Consider the following 19857-nt stretch of genomic DNA (forward strand, 5'->3'; position numbering starts at 1 on the left):
AAAAAAGATACAGTGATTAATGGAATAAATAGGTAAAACTAAATAAAAGCAAGTCTACGCAGGTCGGTCTTATGTTTCCTTTTTAATGCCATCAACAGTGTCCACAGATCTTAGTCCACTGGAAGCCAGTTCCACAACTTGGGAGCCACAACTTTAAAGCAAAGTCTCCTTTTGTACTTTTGTACCTGTACTGTAGATACCACCAACAACCACTAATCAGCTGACCTCAGAGACCCAGTAGTCATGTATAGATGTATTAATTCACCAGGAAGGATATAGCCAAGGATCACAGAAATCTTAAATTGAACCTTAAAGTTTATGTGGAACAAGTCTAAATGGGATAAAATCAGCGTCACATGTGGGCTTTTATAGGACCTGGTGAGAATCTTTGTATTCTGGACCTGCTGGAAGCAACACAGAGATGATTTACTCAGGCGAATGAATAATGAATAATGAGTGATCGAGGACGCGATGACACAAAAGCGTGTATAGTCATTTCCATTTCACACTGAGATACGGTATATTTTTAAAGAGCAATGTTCTGCAGATGATAAAAAAAAAACAAGTTTTAACGAGACATGCTCATCAAAACTGAACCCTCCTCTAAAAGGAACACCAGGATCTCTCATGGAGTACTGAAGATTAATAGAGTTAATGTTGTTAGGGGCACACATAAGAGTGTCAGGGGTTTTTGTGTGTGTGACAACTGATTGTTCTGAAGAACAGATGGTTTTATTTGTTTACATTCTGGGGTTTGAATGGCATGTATGAGATGTCTTCAAAGTTATTGAGGATGTGTGCAAGTAGAATAAAATATAAAGGTGTTACCCAAGCTTTAGGTAACACCCCGAGATAAGGCGGCAGAAGATACCGCCTTATCTCAGAAAATACCCAGATCAACCATGTCAGAGGCAGCAGACAGACCTATCAGAACTTCACCTCCATCTCCATGTTTTAAAATATAATTTGAAACTCTACAAACAGCTGTTTCAGTAGAGTGAATCAAACTGAATCTATCCAAATTGTTTTTCAGCAGTTGACTACCTTCAGCAGTCCTAGAAGTGTAGTGCTAAAAGGCCTTTTTGAAGGGCCAGCATTGGGCTTTTGAAAAAGAGGGTGGTTAACAGCCTGTTTAAATTGTGAAGGGGACACAGCCAGAGGTTAAAGAGTTGTTAACTATCCCGAGAACAACACAGCCCAGAGGTGTAAATGACCTGTTTGAACAGCTTCACCATGTGAGGTTGGTAAAATGTCAAGTGGGCAAGAAGAGGGTTTGCTGACGAGATCATATCAAAGACATCGGCCCAAAGGACGGGTCATATTTGCTCTGATATGATAGATCTTATTAACCAAGAAAGAAGGAAAGTTTTCACACTCTTCAAGCAGGAGAAACAGGATAAATGGTGTCTCTGAACTTTTGGGTTCCCTTTGCTGTTATGAATTAAGCTTGAGTGAAGAGCGAGAACATCCCGCTGGCTTGGAAGACAGAGGAAAAGACAAACTAGCTCAGAGGAAGTGAGCGTTTTACTTCTAGCCTCCTACGTGTTATGTTCAAGGTTAAGGTACAGGTAATCATTCATTTACAAAGTTTCTGGAGCAGGTGAGACATTAAGCACACTACCTCACCTATCATACTCGTATATTTCAACACACTCTCACACACATTCGCGCACTCGGAGGAATCACATTCATGTTCACACCTAACCTTTTAACAGCGGAACAGAGGAAAATGGCTGCCACCCACTTATGAATCGTAATTTTTGCGTTAGGATCCTGCAAGGATTGTTTTCATCTGTGATTTATTTTATAATTTGGCTTCTGCACATACATTCCTTTGGCCTTACCGAGGTAAGAGATTGTTATGTGTCTGTGCCCATAAAACAAGAAAACAAGAAATCGGTGTGTTAACAGGGGAATTTTACTACCGAGTGGCTCCCACTGGTGTTTAAGTGTGCATACAGTGTGCTGGCCCCCCTGTGGTGTACCGCCTAAATCTTAAACTAAAGTTAAGATTAGAACAAAGCTCAGCAGCGTGCATTTCATCACAGCCCACAGCCCTTGTTGTTAATGCAAAATCCAAAAAATCGTTAGTTTCACAGGTTAACAACCATTATTGTGGCGTATGAGAGAAATAAGTTTTATGCCCTTTGCTACATGATCATTATTAGTTAATTGTTACATATTTATAATAATTAATTCAGGAAAGTGACAAAGGAGTGGGCACTTTTGTTTGATTTAGCAGATTTTCACACCAGATAAATGTCCTGACACAACCCTAAAAGGGATTTTTGTGTCCTCCTGGTACTGAGACAGTGATCGTTCACTTGTTAGGCAAATGTGTAAACCCAGACACTATGGAGCCACTAACAAGTAGCCTAACCAAAACTTCAGAAAACAATAGCACAGGAAAGAAAAAAGCAATAATTTCGAGTGAATAAGTTCAACTACACGTCAGATCAACGTAACCCAGAACTATTGTACTCAGCCTCAGTATGGCCAACTTGCCATGTGCATTTCTGGCTACTTTTCCTCCACACTTTTTGAATTTACCAGTAAAAGAATAACAGTCACATTATCAAGAACCCACAATTATCATCAAACTCATAGAGGGTGATTGCTGATACTATCAAAACTGACCCGAGGGAATTTTCAAATAAGTTCAAATGATTTGTTTCTATTGGCTGGCACTCCATATAAAACACTGGGGCATGACCAAAAGGTACTTAACACGTAGTGGACCAGCACAAGCACCTACGCCAGCAACAATGTCTGTCATTTAAGTAGGTTATGTTGTGGTCTCTGCAAAGATTCCACACAGGAGTCTAAATCAGGCCTTAGGTGTGAGGGCAAATCTGATTGAGGCTTGTGCCACCTCATACCCTCCTTCTGGACACACCTCTGATGTCTCCTCCTAAGGAATTTGGGGGGTGGGGTGGGGGTGGCATGTTAAGCAAAATGCCCATTTAGTTGTTGGTTACAAATTTCTTGCTCTAATAATAAAAGATGATTTAAGGCCTTTTTTCATGCTAAAAAAATCTGTCTTCTTATTTTAATAATACTAAGAGTAATTCAAATATAAATCTTTCTAGGTTTACCAAAGTGAGAAACATAAATATTTAACCAGTTCGAGGTGTCTGTTGGTTTTACTGAATATATGTAACATATTAGCCTCAGGCCCCAGATGCTTGCTCACTGTGGACACGCCGCAACTCGTCAAACAGTCATACGTCTTCACAACTTTTTCACTGCCTCCAGTCTCCCAGGAACACATTCAACCACAAACAACAATGTGAGGATACTTTGGACAGGATAGTCAGGATAATAGCACCCATACAGTGTGAGTTACTTCATAAGCTATATGTTTTTTAGGGTTTGGGGTTTTTTTGGGGGGGGGGGATATTTGTGAACGGCTGTTTTACCAGAAAATAGCAGAAAGGAATTTATTGCCGAAGAGGTAAGTTCTTCTCAACTTGGTATGGCATGCACAAAAACTTAGGAACTACAAATATGGACGCTCGGGTCTGTTATCGATTAAATTTAACACAGGGCTGTTTAGAAGAGTAAAGGAGAGAAAAAAGAAAGGTTCAGAGAGAGCAAAACAACATCAGAAAGAGGAAGGGGGTGGAAGGTCTGCTGCAGGTTAACTCCTCGGTGAGCTGAGAATTTAATAAGGTTGCATGTTGTTTCTTCAGGCTCTTTCTGTCCATTGTATTGCATGGCTGAACTTGGGCTTGTCAAATAAACAGAAAAAGGGCCTGAGTTTGTGTGAGCCAGCAATGTTCAGCTCACGCCACTGAAACTCTCCAAGCTGAATCTGGTTTGAGTTAAAAAGTTATTCCTCTGTTTCTGCCGCTTGCAGCTGGAGGGTTTGTTAGACAACTTTGCCATGCCCAAACAAAACATGCTTTTTTTTAATCCGCCGTGGGCCACAGCTGCACCAGATATTTTCTAAAAAAGTTGTTGGTACATAAGTTGGTGAATCAGTGTCTGAAATAAACTTTGAAACTCTGCATCGCTGATATGTTATTCAGAGGTGTCCCGGTGTTGTTTAGGCCAGGTGGAGGAACTGTACTGTCTGTTTAAGAGCCACCGCTTACACAGAGATTCATATTTTTGGATGGAAAAAAAAAGCTTCAGGAGAGTCTAATTATCAGTTATGGTTTTAAGTAGCTCCTTCTCTTCTTTCACCCACAATTAAAGAAAACAACAACTAATATCTGTGAAATGTCCTTGTGCATTTTACAGAAATGAAGTGAGTCAAGCTGGATTATATTAATTTGATTGTGCAATCGCAATTGGCTATTTGCCTATACTTGGTATGGCATGATATGCTGGACTGTGCTGTTGAAGCATGCCAAAGCAAATGATTCAGGGCCTCTTTAACTGATGTCATATCCTTCTAATCACAACCATTTTCTTTGTCCTTTGTGCCTAATAGTTTTCTCTCTCTCTCTCTCTCTCTCGCTCTCTCTCTCTCTCTCTCTCTCTCTCTCTCTCTCTCTCTCTATAGATAGATAGATAGATAGATAGATAGATAGATATAGATAGATAGATAGATAGATAGATAGATAGATAGATAGATAGATAGATAATTCATTCCTTTCTACAATTTTCCCCTCAGGTCTTCTCAGCATCAAGATGGCCAGCGTTGACAACAACAAGACCAACCAAACCAATTTCAGTGCCAGCTACTGTCAGTTCAATGATGATTTTAAATATATCCTCCTCCCTGTCAGCTACACCCTGGTGTTTGTGATTGGCCTAGCGCTGAACGCCACTGCGTTGTATGTGATTGTGTTCCGCACCAAGCGCTGGAAGCCCTCGACCATTTATATGTTCAACCTGACAGTGTGTGACACCCTGTACATCTTCACGCTGCCATTCCTCATCTACTACTACGCCGACAAGAACGACTGGCCGTTCAGCGAACCCTTCTGCAAGCTTATACGCTTCCTGTTTTATGCCAATTTATACGGTACAGTTGTGGAAAGCTACAAACTCACACAGCGCAGTACAAAAGCTGAGCTTGACTTATTGTAGAGCAACAGCTTTGCAAGATAATATGCTGCAATACAGTATGCATTATTTGTCAGTGCAGTATGATGCAATAAGGTGTGAAATACAGTGTGTGTGTGTGTGTGTGTGTGTGTGTGTGTCTGTGTGTGTGTGTGTGTGTGTGTGTGGAGACTTTCAGCTTTAATTCAGATGAGCAGTCTCATGGCTGAGGGAGGGCCGTTCCCTTGATGTATTTTATAGGTTTACATCATAATCTTAGATGTCAGTGCAATTCAGAGAGGCCAATATTGGGCTGAAAAACCCAAATAAACCCGAAATAAATAAGAGAGAAACACAAAGCTTTAGGAGGGCCCAAATGCAGTCGTCAGCTCAGCGAAGCCAAATGAATAACTGAGTGGATGATCACAGAATTATTTCCATTGTTAAGAAAATCAACTTCACATCATCTAACCAAGTCAAAAAAAAAATGCCTTAAGTGGTAGGAATATCATTATACACGCAAGAGACGCCTTCATGAACATAAACACTGAGGGTTTACAAACAAGGTGCAAACCACAGGTTACAAATTTTTTGTTTTGTTTTTTATGATCTATTAGTTAATACAAAGAATGACACAGTAATACTAATAATTATTAGTCTATGAAAAAGGCATGCTAAGCATTCATTTTTCTCTCTCTGACAGGTTCCATCCTGTTCCTGTCCTGCATCAGCCTGCATCGGTTCGTTGGTATCTGCTATCCGGTCCGCTCCCTCAACTGGGTCAGCGCCCGCCAGGCCCGGCTGGTGTCTGTGGCAGTGTGGGCCTGTGTGTTATTCTGCCAGGCTCCTATTCTCTACTTTTCAAGAACTAGGTGATTAAATGTTTGTAACTTTATTTCTCTGTCTTCGTTTATTTTGTGAAAGTGTCTCTAATTGCATTTAAGTGTGGACTATCGACTTTTGTGGCACACCAGTTTTGTACTGTGCTTATCTTAGGTGACCCTAATGGGACAGACTTAAAAGAACAGCCAAGCTTTTACTCAGGTTGAGTGCCAGACAGGGGGAGTGCCGTTTAAAGATCCGAAACAAATGCAATCTGTTATCTGCTCTGTAAGGGACGTGAACACCGAGCGAATCTGCCATGACACCACCAGTCCAGAGCTTTTCGATGACTTCCTGGTGTACAGCTCAGTCGTATCAGTGCTCATGTTCGTCTTACCCTTCATGGTGGTGATGGTTTGCTACGGCCTGATGGTGAGAAAGCTTCTAGATACTGGCTGGGGGTCTGGAGCAAGAACCGAAGAGGAAAGAGGAGGCTTAACAGCCCAGAGGTCCAAACAGAAGTCAGTAAAGATGATCATCATCGTGCTGGCAGCGTTCATGCTGTGTTTCCTCCCTTTCCACCTCACCAGGAGTCTTTACTACTTTTTTAGATACATGAGGCAGGTGAATCCAGCACAGGTGAGGACAAGCACTTCTTTAATAATAAACATGTTATGATGACTCTAAAAGATCGCTGAATGACATTTGCATCCATTCACCAGATCAGCTGCAGCTTGGTGGAAGCCTCCAGTGTGGCCTACAAGATTACACGACCTTTGGCCAGTGCCAACAGCTGCGTGGACCCCATCCTTTACTTCCTGGCAGGGCAGGATGCCCGCAGCAATCTCACTAAGAAGCGCAAACTGCCGCCACCAAAAGCAAACAGTGGAATCCAAAACTTGACAGCACAACACTAACACCATGTGACTGTTTGCCACCTGGGCTTGTGTAACAGTAACAGACTGTTAAAGACTCGCATGTTTATCTACCACTCTCTTCCACACTGTGTTTTTTGTCCTGTCTCCCTCCCCTCACCCCCAACTGGTCAGGGCAGATAGCCGCCCCTCCCAGAGCCTGGCGCTGCTCTGAGGTTTTCTTCCTGTTAAAAGGAAGTTTTTTCTTCCCACTGTTACCAAGTATTTGCTTATAGTGGGTCATTTCATTGTTGTTGTTGTTTTGTGTGTTTTAATGTAGAGTTTTTACCTTAAAATATAAAGCACTTCAAGGCAACTGTTGTTTTAGTTCAATATAAATAATATTCACTTAAGTTGAATTGAATTAAACATGATTGCAGGAAGGTTAATGACTCTCAGGACCACCTCCAAAGTGACAGCACCAGTGGGACTTCCCATTAGTTTTTTTGAACAGAAGAACCTAAAAAGAAGTACTCAAAGCTACTGCCACCTGGATGGTTCAAAACCTACATAGACACACAGTATTGCATGACAGATGAGATCTCTTCAAGAGAGCACTTTTCAATCTTAAATTTGCACCAGTCATTAGTTTAGCAGGTGCAACACTTCTGAGATGTTAATTTTACTTCAAGACAGATATTTTGTTATAGATACTATTTTTTGTTTTCTTTTTGCTAAGAATCCTAGTGAGAGCAAATGAAAGGGAAAAACCTGAAGTTTAGTTTTATTGTTAAAATATTGCAAATCAGGACAAAGGAGATTTATGATGACTGAAGATTAGAAATAAATGTCTATATTGTATTTGATTTCTGACTTAATGCATTAAATGCCTTTGGATGTATAGGGTATAAAGATAGTGTATTTATGAAAATAGAAAACTACGTGGCGTATCACAGCTGTGTGCTTAGAGAATTGATTTTATGAGTAATTTCCAGCACCTGATATTTGTATAAGAACTAATAGGTTTTCTACTGTGAGCGTTGTTCTGACATGAAAGACAGGAATGCGTGTGTTCCCTGCAAGGGTCAACCTCACTGCAAATTTAAGGCTTGTTCTCGATGTCCCGGAGAAAAACACATGTCACAAATGTGAAGGATGTAAAAATCATGTAGTAAAGAAGAAGACATTTTTAAAATGTGGTAACTGGCAACCTATCGAGGATTAACCCCACCTTTCGGCCTATGGCAGCTGGGATAGGGCAAGATGGATGGATGGATGGATGGATGTTTTTCTTCTAATTTAAATCCATGTGTGTCCATAATTTTTTAAATCAAGGAGCCATAGGAAAAGAAGGGAATTTATAGTAACGTACAACAGTACAGACTCAAGTATCCCTTTAATCTACAGTGAACCACTAGGGGGTGACAACCCCCCACAAGTTCATCATGGTTCAAGCAATCCCATCAAATATTTTGCCATTTTATAATCTAGCCTCACACAAATCTCAAGTCTCACATACTCACCAACTCCAGACACCACAAAGCCACACAGCAGTGCAACACCAAACCAGATAGCATTTAAAATACCTCTTTATTTTAAAAGTAAAAACATCATACAGGGAAAAAACTGCAATATTATATAAATGCATGCTACAAAGCTGATGAGATGAATATTTAAATCCTTCCCTCTTTTCAGCAACACTTCAGCTTGAATACGTTTCATGATAACTGTAGTCTGAGTGAGAAAGTTACTAAAAACAAATCAAAAGAAAACATGTAACGCAGTCAATAAATACCCTTCCCTCCAGACATGCTGTCATATTCCTTGTCACAACATAATAAGAAAATATGAAAATGAGCAGTTAAAAAAAGCCTCTATCATTATAGTACACGCTTGAAAACCCAGGAGGATGTAAACTAAAGCCAACTGAGCTCACATGACTGAGGCATTTAAACCGCTAATTCTCTGCAGCCACTGGTGGGTTTATTGAATTAAACTATAAAATAAAAAAAATAAATAAATATGTGCGTGTGTGTCTGTGTGTGTGTGTTTATAGAAGTGGTTTCTTTGAATTTTGAAGATTGCATAGCTACAGAGTGTTTTCATGAATAGAAGAGGAAACTGTAACAGCTGAAGGAAAAAGCACTGAGATGTTGCACCCAAATGATAGAAAAATAACAAATATCATGTTAAACTTATGCTGCACTTCAGCCTTCGGGCTTATGCATGGTAGTGTGGTAGCATTTGCTGGGTTTTTTTCTAACTATTTCCTTTTTTTAAAATGATAAACTACAAATGTCACTCGCTGGTGCAGTGCAGTTGTCTTTCCCATTATAAGGGATCTAACGTATCACCTCATGCATACTTTAAAATTACAAAACGCCATGTTTGTCTAAACCCACCCATATTTACATATTTACATGTTTATATTTACATTTACATGTTTTCTTCTACAAAAGCGAGACCCACCCCTGTAACTACTCTTTCACTCTAATGACGACAGCAGCTGGGAATGAGCCAATGGGCTGCGGCATCATTAAAAATGCTCTGATATAGCCTGAGGTTCCCCTCTTAAAGAAAAATCGGTACATCCCGAAAATGTAAATCTCGCCATTTTTATTTGGTTTTATTTTTTACTCTAAAAGGTTTTAACTGAGTGAGCAAGTGAGGTCTGAAACCTCCTCAGTTTTGGTGTCAGCAAAATTACTTATATTTAATTATTTAAATATATAAAATTAAAATAAAATTTAAAACGTACCTTTTTTTAAATAATGAAGTGTCAAATGATCCAGATTTGTTATTTTTATTTGGCTTATTAGCCAACTGTGGTGCTAAAAAACTCATATGCTCATTGATGTTGCAAACCACAGGCTGATAGGCGGAGATTTTCTGTTTTTTATGGTGCATTCTTATAAATTATTATTATTTTTGTTTTTGTTGTTTTGTTTTTTCTTTTTTTTAAATGGAAGCACTCCTTTTTAAAAAAAAAAAAAAGTCCGGGAGTGCATTTGTGTATAATACACGCTTCCCTCTTTCTAGTGTCAGTTATTGTTAACCGCTCTGTCCTTGGACGTCTCGCGACCCGTTTCTGTTCGGATGTAGCCGTGATGCCTCTGATGCGGCATCCGATACGTCTATAATACAATAACCTGCCTATGTAATAATAAATACAGTTATATTCCTATTATTGCATTATTAGAAACAACTACTTCCAGCAGCAGGTGGTTGTGGTTTACCGGTGTCAGTCAACTAAATAAAACACCCTTGGTCTCAGCGGGTCAAGCCGTCGCCGGTGAATGAGGTCATCTTCAGCGAGGTAGCAATATCGTCCCTTCACCTGCAAACATGAATGAAAAACAAAATTAATTATGATATTTTTGTCATTTTAAATAAATCTCAATTTGATTTGACTAAATCTAACCAATTGTCAAGACTACATCAGTCGCTGGTCAGTACAGTCTTCAAGTGCTGGCAGTGCACAGAGGAAATGAAACAGAAAGAAACAGCATGGATAGAAAGAGAGGCCAAAACTTCTTGCTGTGTTTGGAGTTCCTACCTCCGGATGCCAGATGAGGAAGACAAGGAGAAGGACTTCCCGCCGAAGAAGGAGTTCCTTTGCTCCTGGGATGCTCTCTTGGTCTCCACTGTGCATGGCTTCTGCTCCGGGATCTGAGCAACTTGAAATCTGTGAATCAACATATAACATAACCATTATTACATTCAGAAAACAACCCTATTATGACATTGCCTTGTCTGCGTGTTAGTACCTGTGTCCTCCTGTGTGTTATGTAAATGTTAGTGAACACAGTACACAGGTGCACACAGGTGTTCTCAAATTTAAACAGCAGAATTGTCACACCATCTCCTCCTTTACTAAATCCCTGATTCTTCTCTGTAGTCTTCCTCTTTTCCTCCTGCCATATATCCACTATCACTCCTGTCCACATGTTCAAACCATCTCAGCCTTGACTCTCTGACTTTGTCTCCAGTTAATTCAATTTTTACTTGGGATCAACTGAGATAGGCTCCCCCTCACCTTCCTCAACCCAAACCACAAACACCCAGAACTGGATAATTTGTGAATGTAGGAAAGCCTCTGAAGTTACACTGGAACATCTCTCCAGCAAAAAATGGAATAACACAGTGAGAACATTTTGGGATGAATTCAAAGGTGCCTTCTTTTTAGCCCATTGTAATTCAAAAAACCACAGACATCCCATTGTTAACGAGTCTAATGTAAGTGCAGTTGGATTTTCTGAGCACTGCCCTTCTCTTCTCCTCTGTCCTCATAAATTCTCCTTGATACCTTCCCTTCACCTCTTGATGCGTTCCATGCAGGTAAAAGAAAAGTAATTAGAAAAAGGAGGAAGGGGTTCATTTTTTGGACTAATCAACTGCATAATTAGTCTTCGTGCCTTTTTAAGTGTATTTAAGTGTGTTTCTCTTGTGCATCGTCATGGTTACTTTCTGTGATTTTCCAGCCCACCTTCATTGTTTTCACCCACTGCTGATTGAATCCCTGTGCTCTGCGTCCTGTTGTGCAATCAGTCCCCTGTGTGTACCTATAGTCCTGCCTTTTCCTGTGTCCTCAGTCAAGATATCTTCCGTGTTAACTTGTCCTGTTGTTTGAACTTTGTTTTCTGACAATAAAGGCTCCTCTTTCACAACCCTGCCTGCCTCTGAGTCCCCTCCACCACCTTCACGCCACTCGATTACACCGACCCTGGAAAATCGCCGCTGTGATGTAACCAGTGAGAGCTCATTTATTTTTGCTGGTGCGACTGTATTGGTGGTGGTATACAATTCAAATCCATGACCTCAGTAAAAACCAGCAATACTATCATTGTCAGTGATGCTGGGTACTTTCAGTAACAGCAAACAAAAATTTAAATGCTACAGGAAAGTTTAACTATGTCAAAGTGAAGCCTGTGAACAGCACCCAGCTACATGTATTTAGTAAAGTGTTATAAAGTGGACGTACCTTCCTACAGACAATACTGTGAGCTCTCCTTCCTTTTTCTCCTTCACTTCACTTCCTTCCATCTTCTCCTGTACAGTTTTTGGCACAGCGGCTTGTGTATGGTGTGTATTCACGCACTCTCCACCCAGCAGGGGGCTCTTCTGCTGGTCGGAGGATGTGTCCAGGGAGGGCAGGATGAGACTCTGGGGGGGCTTCAGGGGATCTTTGAGAGAATCCAGGGGTGGAATGAGAACAGGGGGCCATTTTTTCTGGGCGCAACGGGTGCAGCGGTAACCATGTCTGGGGGCCAGGCCAGAGAGGCCGGAGATGGTGTGGTGATGGTGAGACTGATGAGGGCAGAGCCTGGGAAGGGAGCGGAATTGGGATAAGGGAGACAGCATCGGGAACCTGGGGGAGGAAAATTAGATTTATTAAAAAATAAAAACTGATGTTGACATATTCAGTTTAGACAAATCGTAAGTGGAGGTTACATCCAAATACCACAAAATAATCTACAGAAGGATTGTAAAAAGGCCATTTAGACTAGTGATGGTAAGAAAAGTGTTGGTTATAATACTAAACTGTACTAAGCTTTCCAGAATATCCTAGCATGGTACTGGCACATCCCTAATATTGGTCCTGGACACAATCACTGCTAGAATATGGCACAAAATATATAAATATGTCCAATCACAGCAGCGATCACTGCTCTGTGTCAATATAAAATCATTTAGCAACTCAAATCTAAAGTTTTCATCTGTTGGTACAGAGCTTGTTGGTTTGTGTGTCTTTTCATTGTTCACTTTTTATTTTTTGCAGGGGAAGGCAGAGCAAAAGAGACGAGCGCTGTATGGGAGAGCTACAGTGAACCCAAATAACCTGTGCAAAACCTCCCACCACACGCATCCAGATACCGATCTGAAAGCTTTCCAGAACAGTCTGTATAATCTGTGTGTGTGTGTGTGTGTGTGTGTGTGTGTGTGTGTGTGTGTGTGTGTGTGTGTGTGTGTGTGTGTGTGTGTGTGTGTGTGTGTGAGAGAGAGAGAATGTTCTGGCATGTAAAGATCACATGTGACAGAACCACTGAGTAGCAGTGCACAGCCACAGGCCCCAGAAACGTCTGCACTGAAATAAATTAGCTCTAATGCTCATCATGTCATCACATCATTAATTTAGTCTTTCGTGGGGTTTACAGGTGACAAATTATGATTGGGGTAAATGTGGCATCACTGTCGAAGCAATAATCAAAGCCCTGCAGTGCAGACTGTTATAAAGTGGCATTCTCTCGAGCCTCATCGATTAAACTCTGGGAACTTGAGCAATTTTGGCTTATGTTACAACCTCAGGTTCTTACCATAAAATGCACTCAGTCATATCAAATGCGTGGCTTGAAGCTGTGTGACAGACTCATGACTAGACGGCTGTAAACTGTGTTAGCAGCTGGTTTCAAGCCTCGGCGAGTGAGTGAGTCACTCCCAGTTATCAGGCTCTTGAGGAAATGTAGCCAACACAGTCACAATAATGTGCGCTCCTAAGTGAATGTTTTAGCATTTGTTTTAGTTAAAGAGCTTAAATGAAACTAATAATGTCCACACTGAACTACTGGAATATTAACATGAGAGTAGCATGTGGACTTATAGCCCTATAAATTCAAGTTTAGGTCTCCATGCTCAGTGCAAGCGTATGAAAATGTATCTGCACTGCTCCCATTTCTGCCGATACATCCTCCCACACGCACTTTTCTCTTGACGAGCGCCTCTCTTTCTCTCTCCCAGACTTCCCCTTTGCCATCTCGTTAAGTGTGACCTTGGGCAGCATGACTGAGCAAATGCATGTGATGATTTGTGGTTGTGCAAGTGCGCGCGTGCGGTCTCGTACTTGATTGACGAGCCTTTGCTCATAGCCATCTCTTTGGTCTCGTACTCCAGCAGCAGTTCCTCCAGCGCAGCAGCATTTTCTGAAGCAAGCACACATATACACATTTAGCTATAATGCCAGCTACTCAAACTATAGATCAGAGTAATTAAACACCTCCTGCCTGTGAAAATGTAATTCAGGACTTTATTAGAAGTGCATAAATAAGGTGGATGTAATTGATGCAGGAAACTTGGAGAGGAAAGCCAAGCTACTGTGTATATCTTGGGCCAATTGGGCCATTTATCACTTTAGTAGTAATAAGCTGTGGACAAAGCTGAAACTCTCATTTGCTGTTTATTATAATTTTTAGGCTACTTGCCATCTGTTAAATAAATGCACAAATTATATGTGACGTCACTGTTAGTATTTACCTTTCTTCTCGGTAATGAGGCGAACCAGAACACTGATGGTGTCTTCATTCAGGTCATCGGATATGTAGGGACAGGTGTTACCTAAAGTAAGGCAGAAGCAATGTTAATAAACAGAGATTTTCCAGTATTGTTTATGTATGTACTGCTTTTATTGCACTGCTTGTCACTTTTAACACTTTTCAAGGGACACTCTGATTGATACGGGTGGATGTAGATGGCCCCCTGCCACTCACCATCCCATAATAGTACAGCATAGTGAGGCAGCTGAGTGGAGAGCAATGACGATAAAGGGGAGAGAGGGAGATTCGCTCACTCAGCAGTTATGCGTTGTTCAGCACTGCTGAGCTGTGTGTGTGTGTGTGTGTGTGTGTGTGTGTATGTGTGTGTGTGTGATGTACCAGGCCCACAGTACCAGATGACAATGCGTATGTGTGTGTGTTAAAGAGCACAATGTGACAATATAGATGCCAAATGCGACTGTGCATGCGTATTTCTGTCTTTCTTGCATAAGCAGCATTAGGCTGTTGTTGGACCGTAACAATAGCTCTGTCTCCACAGTGCCTGTTGCTACGCGAGCATAACAGCATCAGTTTCACGGGGTGGCAGTTGTTCTCGTCTCTTTAATACTCCAACAAAGTCACAGCCTGATATCAAGTTTCACGTTTAATAGTGGAAATACCTTCTACCTCTACTTATGCCTTTATTGGTTGTTCTTCTTGTCTTTGTCCTACCACGTCTACGATTCACTGATTGTCTTCCATCTGTGCCCTGCTTCCTTACCCGTATTCCACATTTTAGTCCATTATGTAGTTCTGGTTGGTATCTACTTTACATTTTTTTAATGTTTCTTTTTTTGATTAGTTATCTGTTTAAACGTTTCCCCCATGTCAGCATTTTGGTCTTTTTTTCTTTAGAACAATGAATAGCATTACAGTCTAACTTCTCACCAGGGGCAGATCTAATGGATAACAAGCCTTCAATACATAAATTACAGTACATCACAGCAGCACACGAGTCTCAATTTGCTTAATAATCATCATAAGTTTAGGCTTATGATTAAAAAAAATTATGTTTGCATCTAGGTTTACTGTAAATGCAGCAGTTCTGTGTTAACGGTCAACAGCTCACTTCTACCTTTTCCTGTGTGCACTCATGCTTGAGCAACTGCAGAGTTGCATCTACTGTAGCATCAACCCTGCATTTGCCCTTTCTGTTCCCCCTCAGATTTTAAGGTCGATGCATTCTCCAGTGAAGCAAACTGTGCTCAGTCCTGCATAGTCAGAGTTGCCACCGCAGCATCTGATTTTAGCCCTGCCGAGCTAAGCTTGGCCTTGCTACCCCCATGGGTATTTCCTCTCAGATGGAATGATGGAAAAAAGTGCTGGAGTAAGAAGTTCCTCTAACCTTAGGCCAGTCAAGACTACAGTGTGCAGACAGGTAAGTGCACTGAGACAATGAATGTTACATAACAAGAAGAGAGCTGTCATTGCTTTATATGCAGCCTCTTACTGTACCTAACTTCTTCTGCATCATCAGCCCTTAAAGTATGAGTCGAATGTGGCAATGATGGTGATTAGAGGTCTTATATTGAAGTTGGAATTCTTCCTCATGCATGAGGTCTTCTGCTAATCATCACTGAGGACCTCATACATGAACCACTGTTATCTGCTTTATGTCCTAACGAGATTGTTCACTTGCATGCTTTCTGCATGCTTTTTCATGCTTTTTGCAAAATGCAAAATTAAAAAGCAAATCACTATCCACTATCCCAGCATACAGATTTTCATGCCAACACTGCAATCTATATAAAAATGAATTACCTGTTTATTTTAAAAATGGATAGAGGAAGAAAAAAGGAACGAGAATAACCCAGAGAATCAAGGAGAGAGGGCAGAGGAGAAGGAAGGACAGGAGAAATGAAGAGACCGACATAAACAGTGAGTCGAGGTACCCGATTGAATTATTGATCTAGCTGGGAAAGGAGAGATGAATTGATAGTATCGTGTTCAGATGAGAAGAGAGGGGCATGTTAGAGAGGCAGGAAACCGGATCAATGGAGAGCAGAAGGAATGATGAAATAGCAGAAGAGGGATGGAGTTCAGGGAGTTTCCCTTCAGGTGCAAGAAGGGCTTAAATTTCACAACAAGATGCAAAGAGAGAAAGAAACCAAGGTGATGCTAAAACAAATAGGCAGAGAGCACAGAGAGCACCGACTGTTGCTTTGACCCCTGGCTATTCTCATGCGCGCATGCATTCCTCCATAGATCACCCTGGCCTCCACTACACAGGCGTAGCTACATAGGCTGCTACAGCTGTAAACTTCTCATCCTACTATGAGGCCACATAAAAATGCAAAAAGAACCACTAATAGAAGGAGTAAGTGAGCGAAAAATAACCATTTGTTTGCATGCTGTAGCTAAGGTGGCAGAGCAGGTTAGCCACTAATCAGAAGGTCGGTGGTTCGATCCCAGGCTGCCTCCTGGCTGCCAAATATCCTTGGGCAAGATACTAACCCCATGTTTGCCTACTGGTGGTGGTCAGAGGGCCCGGTGGCGCCAGTGTCCGGCAGCCTCGCCTCTGTCAGTGCGCCCCAGGGCAGCTGTGGCTACAATGTAGCTGCCATCGCCGGTGTGTGAATGGGTGAATGACTGAATGTAGTGTGAAGCGCTTTGGGGTCCTTAGGGACTAGAAAAGTGCTATACAAATGCAGGCCATTTACCATGTTTGCAGTTATGGAAAACGCTGTAAATGAAACAACAGGTGTTGCACAAACACTTGACGTGAGGCATGCTGTCACACAGTCGGATCTGCCGAGGGTGCAGCTGCGCTCTGACGCTCCCGATTCCATGCAGGTTTCCTAAGAGCCTTGCACCATCAGGTGAGCGAAGGAAAAGCCAGCTTAGCCTTTAAGTCTGCTTATTTATCTGCACCAAATGGCTGTAACAAACTGCGTGTCGTGTATGCTGTCTGGCTGCTGCAGAACTTGTGCAACAGTGGATTCTAATAAATTAAAACACAAAGTAGGTTACTGTAGAGTGTGGCAAGCTCACTCCAGCTCATTAGTGTGTGTGTGGTTTGTTTCATAAATGCAGGTTAGCAATCTGGTTATCTAGAAAAGTACAATCTGTAAAAGTAGAACTGATTATTACTCCACATTCTTCACAGCATCTTTTCACCACCACCCCCCAAAAACCCTAAACAAAACACTTTTTATGCGTTTTGTGACACAATTGAATAAAATAAAAGCTGCCTGGAGGTGTGTGCCTCCCATGTGACCTTTTACAGAAAACTAGAAACCTAGTAGGTACAGTACATCCAGTACAATAGAAGCATAAAGGAAAGAAATGAGTGCATTTCTCAGTTGCGTGCACAGAGAAAGAGGAAGAAAGACGTTGCCTAAGTGAGTACTCTCTTAAAGGGCTAATTTGGCTCACAGGGTGAAAAAAAATACATTTAAGCACTTCAAACAAGATTATGCAAACAACAGAGAATGGGTATGGTAACTCATACAACCTTTCTACGTTTCTACGTCTCTTTCAATTAACGCCCCTCCCCTCTGTATCTTTTTCTTCTCCTGTCCTCCCTGACTCTTTTTATGCTTTCTGCGTTGACGCAAGTCCGTTTCTCTGACGTTGGCGGGCGAAGAGGTTGACGAGAATGCCCCACTTTACCTTTTCAAATAGGAGCATTACATTAAAACAATACCTGCTTAGCTAATTACAGCATGTAATGTCCCCTGTGAGGCCAAAGTTCAAAGCAGCTAAGATGAAAAAAAGAAATAAAACAGCCTCACACATGGACTCGCGTGCAGTTACATAAAAAACATATGGGGACTGAGTGCACATGCAAAGGCGCTGCCCTTTGAGCTGGGCTGGTTTCACTCTTGACAGGGAAACTTGACCACATCGTGTGCATGCCAAGTGTGCTAATTTGGCATTTTTATGGTCAAACGCGACAACAGCCTGAACTTAAATGCTACTTTCCTATTTTGCTCCCATTACTGTGATTTTCTCTCAGCAGCCTTCCCATCTCTCACCTTCTTTCTGCGGTGTGGCAGTCTCTTCATCTCCTCCCTCCTTCTCACCGGTGCAGCGGTATCCCTTTTTCTTTAGGATGTTGCAGATGAGGATACCCAGCAGGCCCATCACACAGAAGACGGGCACTAGGGCAAACACGGCATACTCTGCTGTCTTTTCCTCAGCGCTGCGCACCACTGTGCTGTTGGCCGGTCCTCCTGCTCCACCAGACTGACCGTTACCCACATTACGGACCACTCTGACATGCAACCCTTCTGAGAGGAAAGAGGGGAAGAAGAGCGAAAAAGATCAGAGAAGGAGACAGCGTGATAGCAGAAATCAGTTCACTAAAAGCAAGTTAAGACACGGTAATCTGCAGAAGCGTGCTTACTTTTTACGCAGGGACTTTGGGTGGAAACTTGCCCAGCGGCAGAGGAGTGAAACCTGTGAATGGATGAAAAAGAACCAAAAAGAGCCTAATTAGAGAGATGGATGAAGAGAAAAACACGAGGGGCTGTGTAACAGTGAAAGAATGAATCAGCGGTTTTAGCTTGTGGCATGTTATGTCCAGTGGTGCCTGTTCTTGATGTTACCCGCCCATTGTGGTGAATGACACACTGTGTTTGTCCCTGCGCTTGTGTGTGTGTGTGACTGTTTTCTTGCTTTTTTGAGACAGAGAAAATTGCAGGACTTAATTTAGAACAAATAAAAGTTTATGAGTTACAATATTGAATGAAAGCCGCGTTATTGTCCACCCTGTGGTTGGATAGACCTCTTTGTGGACTAGCAAGCATACAGGTAGACCACCACAGACTCAGGCCATGAGTTCTCACCCAGTCAGACAGTGACCACAGACGGCGTCAGAGGTCCCGTTGCCAGAGGATGCAAGCTTTCGGCCGAGGATCTTACAGGAGGTGTGTGGACGGCAAACCTCAGAGTCCAGTGCGTCTGAAAAGGTTCCAGCTGGGCACACCTGGCAATGCACTTCTTCAGCTGGACTCTGGATCTCCCCACAAGCCTGAGAAGAAAAGAAAAAGTCTAAAGTCAGGCAAAAGAGGCTTAAAGAGAAAACGTAGTATCCCTGTGGCGTTGTAGAGTTGATGGGTAGCAAAGAGCTGACTGTTTTAATTTGAAATCCTGCTTCTGTGTTAACTGGAAATAAAATAAAGATATTGCAGCACTTATAAGACTCAGCCAATATTTATGGATTCATGAGAAGAACAACTTCATTTTTGACAACTGCAGTGACCAAATACACAGACTATAATGTAATGGAGGAGATGAAAATGTGATTTGAACATAAACTGCAGGTGGCTGCTCAGGCGGAGGGAGTTGAATAAGTAATTTAACGAGCTGTGGAAATGTATTGGGTCCAATATGTTTTAAAGCTCTACACTATTTCACATCGAGCGAAACTCCACTTTCTGTCAGAGTAAAGAAGTTTAACTACACATTTAATCCCTGAGATATATTAATATAAGATAAAGAAGTGTGTAAAATTACAGGAAAGGTTGTCCCATATTTCTAAGACATAAAGTACTGGTTGAGTGATGAAAATGTTCTTTACAGTAGACAGTGAAAAGCAGGAACTTTTCTGTTATTTAATTGTTATCTATTACTTAACTACTTTGGTGTAGTATGAATGGCTGTGAGGGAAGTCTTTATTAGCAGGAAAAGCTGCAAAACTTTAAATAACGCAGCTAAAAGTCCAAAAATCGATGCCTTCCTTCATATTTTGCACAGCTGTCTAGTCGGGGCCGGCCTTATGTTTGACACCCCTGCTCTACATATATATATATAGAAATTAAAGACAAATGTTGCCTACTGAAACAAGCATATTTATAGCAGTTAAGGAGGTGAAAGTGTTTAAAATATATAATAAACAATACAAATGTTATTAAAATATTAAAATGTTGTCTCAC

General features: G+C 41.5%; 2 protein-coding genes across 7 annotated transcripts in view; one reads left to right on the forward strand and one right to left on the reverse strand.

Annotated features, from left to right (window-relative positions):
* Positions 1 to 1687: 1687 nt before the first annotated feature.
* Positions 1688 to 7537, forward strand: p2ry2.1 (purinergic receptor P2Y2, tandem duplicate 1). 4 transcript variants are annotated; one of them, XM_042218144.1, is made up of 5 exons: positions 1688 to 1848; positions 4622 to 4975; positions 5699 to 5867; positions 6111 to 6456; positions 6540 to 7537. In XM_042218144.1, the coding sequence occupies exons 2-5, from the start codon at positions 4639 to 4641 to the stop codon at positions 6732 to 6734; spliced, it is 1047 nt and encodes a 348-aa protein (XP_042074078.1). In that variant the 5' UTR covers positions 1688 to 1848; positions 4622 to 4638; the 3' UTR covers positions 6735 to 7537. The 4 variants fall into 4 exon arrangements, with proteins under 4 accessions (XP_042074078.1, XP_042074076.1, XP_042074077.1 ...); XM_042218142.1 differs by lacking the exon at positions 1688 to 1848 and adding an exon at positions 3179 to 3651; XM_042218143.1 differs by lacking the exon at positions 1688 to 1848 and adding an exon at positions 3179 to 3337.
* Positions 7538 to 7567: 30 nt separating this feature from the next.
* The window catches only part of relt (RELT TNF receptor), a 33878-nt gene continuing 21588 nt past the window's right edge, over positions 7568 to 19857 (reverse strand). For 2 of the 3 annotated variants that reach the window (XM_005915952.3, XM_005915953.3), the window contains exons 4-11: positions 18769 to 18953; positions 18327 to 18379; positions 17956 to 18210; positions 13920 to 14000; positions 13510 to 13588; positions 11653 to 12039; positions 10228 to 10356; positions 7568 to 10008 (exon numbers count right to left, since the gene is read on the reverse strand). In XM_005915952.3, coding sequence (XP_005916014.1) covers positions 10005 to 10008; positions 10228 to 10356; positions 11653 to 12039; positions 13510 to 13588; positions 13920 to 14000; positions 17956 to 18210; positions 18327 to 18379; positions 18769 to 18953 — 1173 coding nt within the window. In that variant the 3' untranslated portion in view covers positions 7568 to 10004. The remainder of the gene's footprint in view (positions 10009 to 10227; positions 10357 to 11652; positions 12040 to 13509; positions 13589 to 13919; positions 14001 to 17955; positions 18211 to 18326; positions 18380 to 18768; positions 18954 to 19857) is intronic. The other variant, XM_005915954.3, reaches the window with a different exon arrangement.

Source organism: Haplochromis burtoni, unplaced genomic scaffold, assembly GCF_018398535.1.
Source record: "Haplochromis burtoni strain Fernald_Lab_line unplaced genomic scaffold, NCSU_Asbu1 Contig_15, whole genome shotgun sequence".
NCBI classification, from domain to species: Eukaryota; Metazoa; Chordata; class Actinopteri; order Cichliformes; family Cichlidae; genus Haplochromis; species Haplochromis burtoni.

What these genes read in the sequence shown, in the direction of transcription:
- p2ry2.1 (XM_042218144.1), top strand. Translation starts at nt 4,639, where the DNA reads ATGGCCAGCGTTGACAACAACAAGACCAACCAAACCAATTTCAGTGCC. An exon ending in CTCTACTTTTCAAGAACTAG is followed by an intron (nt 5,868 to 6,110) that starts GTGATTAAATGT and finishes CTGCTCTGTAAG; the next exon opens with GGACGTGAACACCGAGCGAA. An exon ending in GGCAGGTGAATCCAGCACAG is followed by an intron (nt 6,457 to 6,539) that starts GTGAGGACAAGC and finishes TCCATTCACCAG; the next exon opens with ATCAGCTGCAGCTTGGTGGA.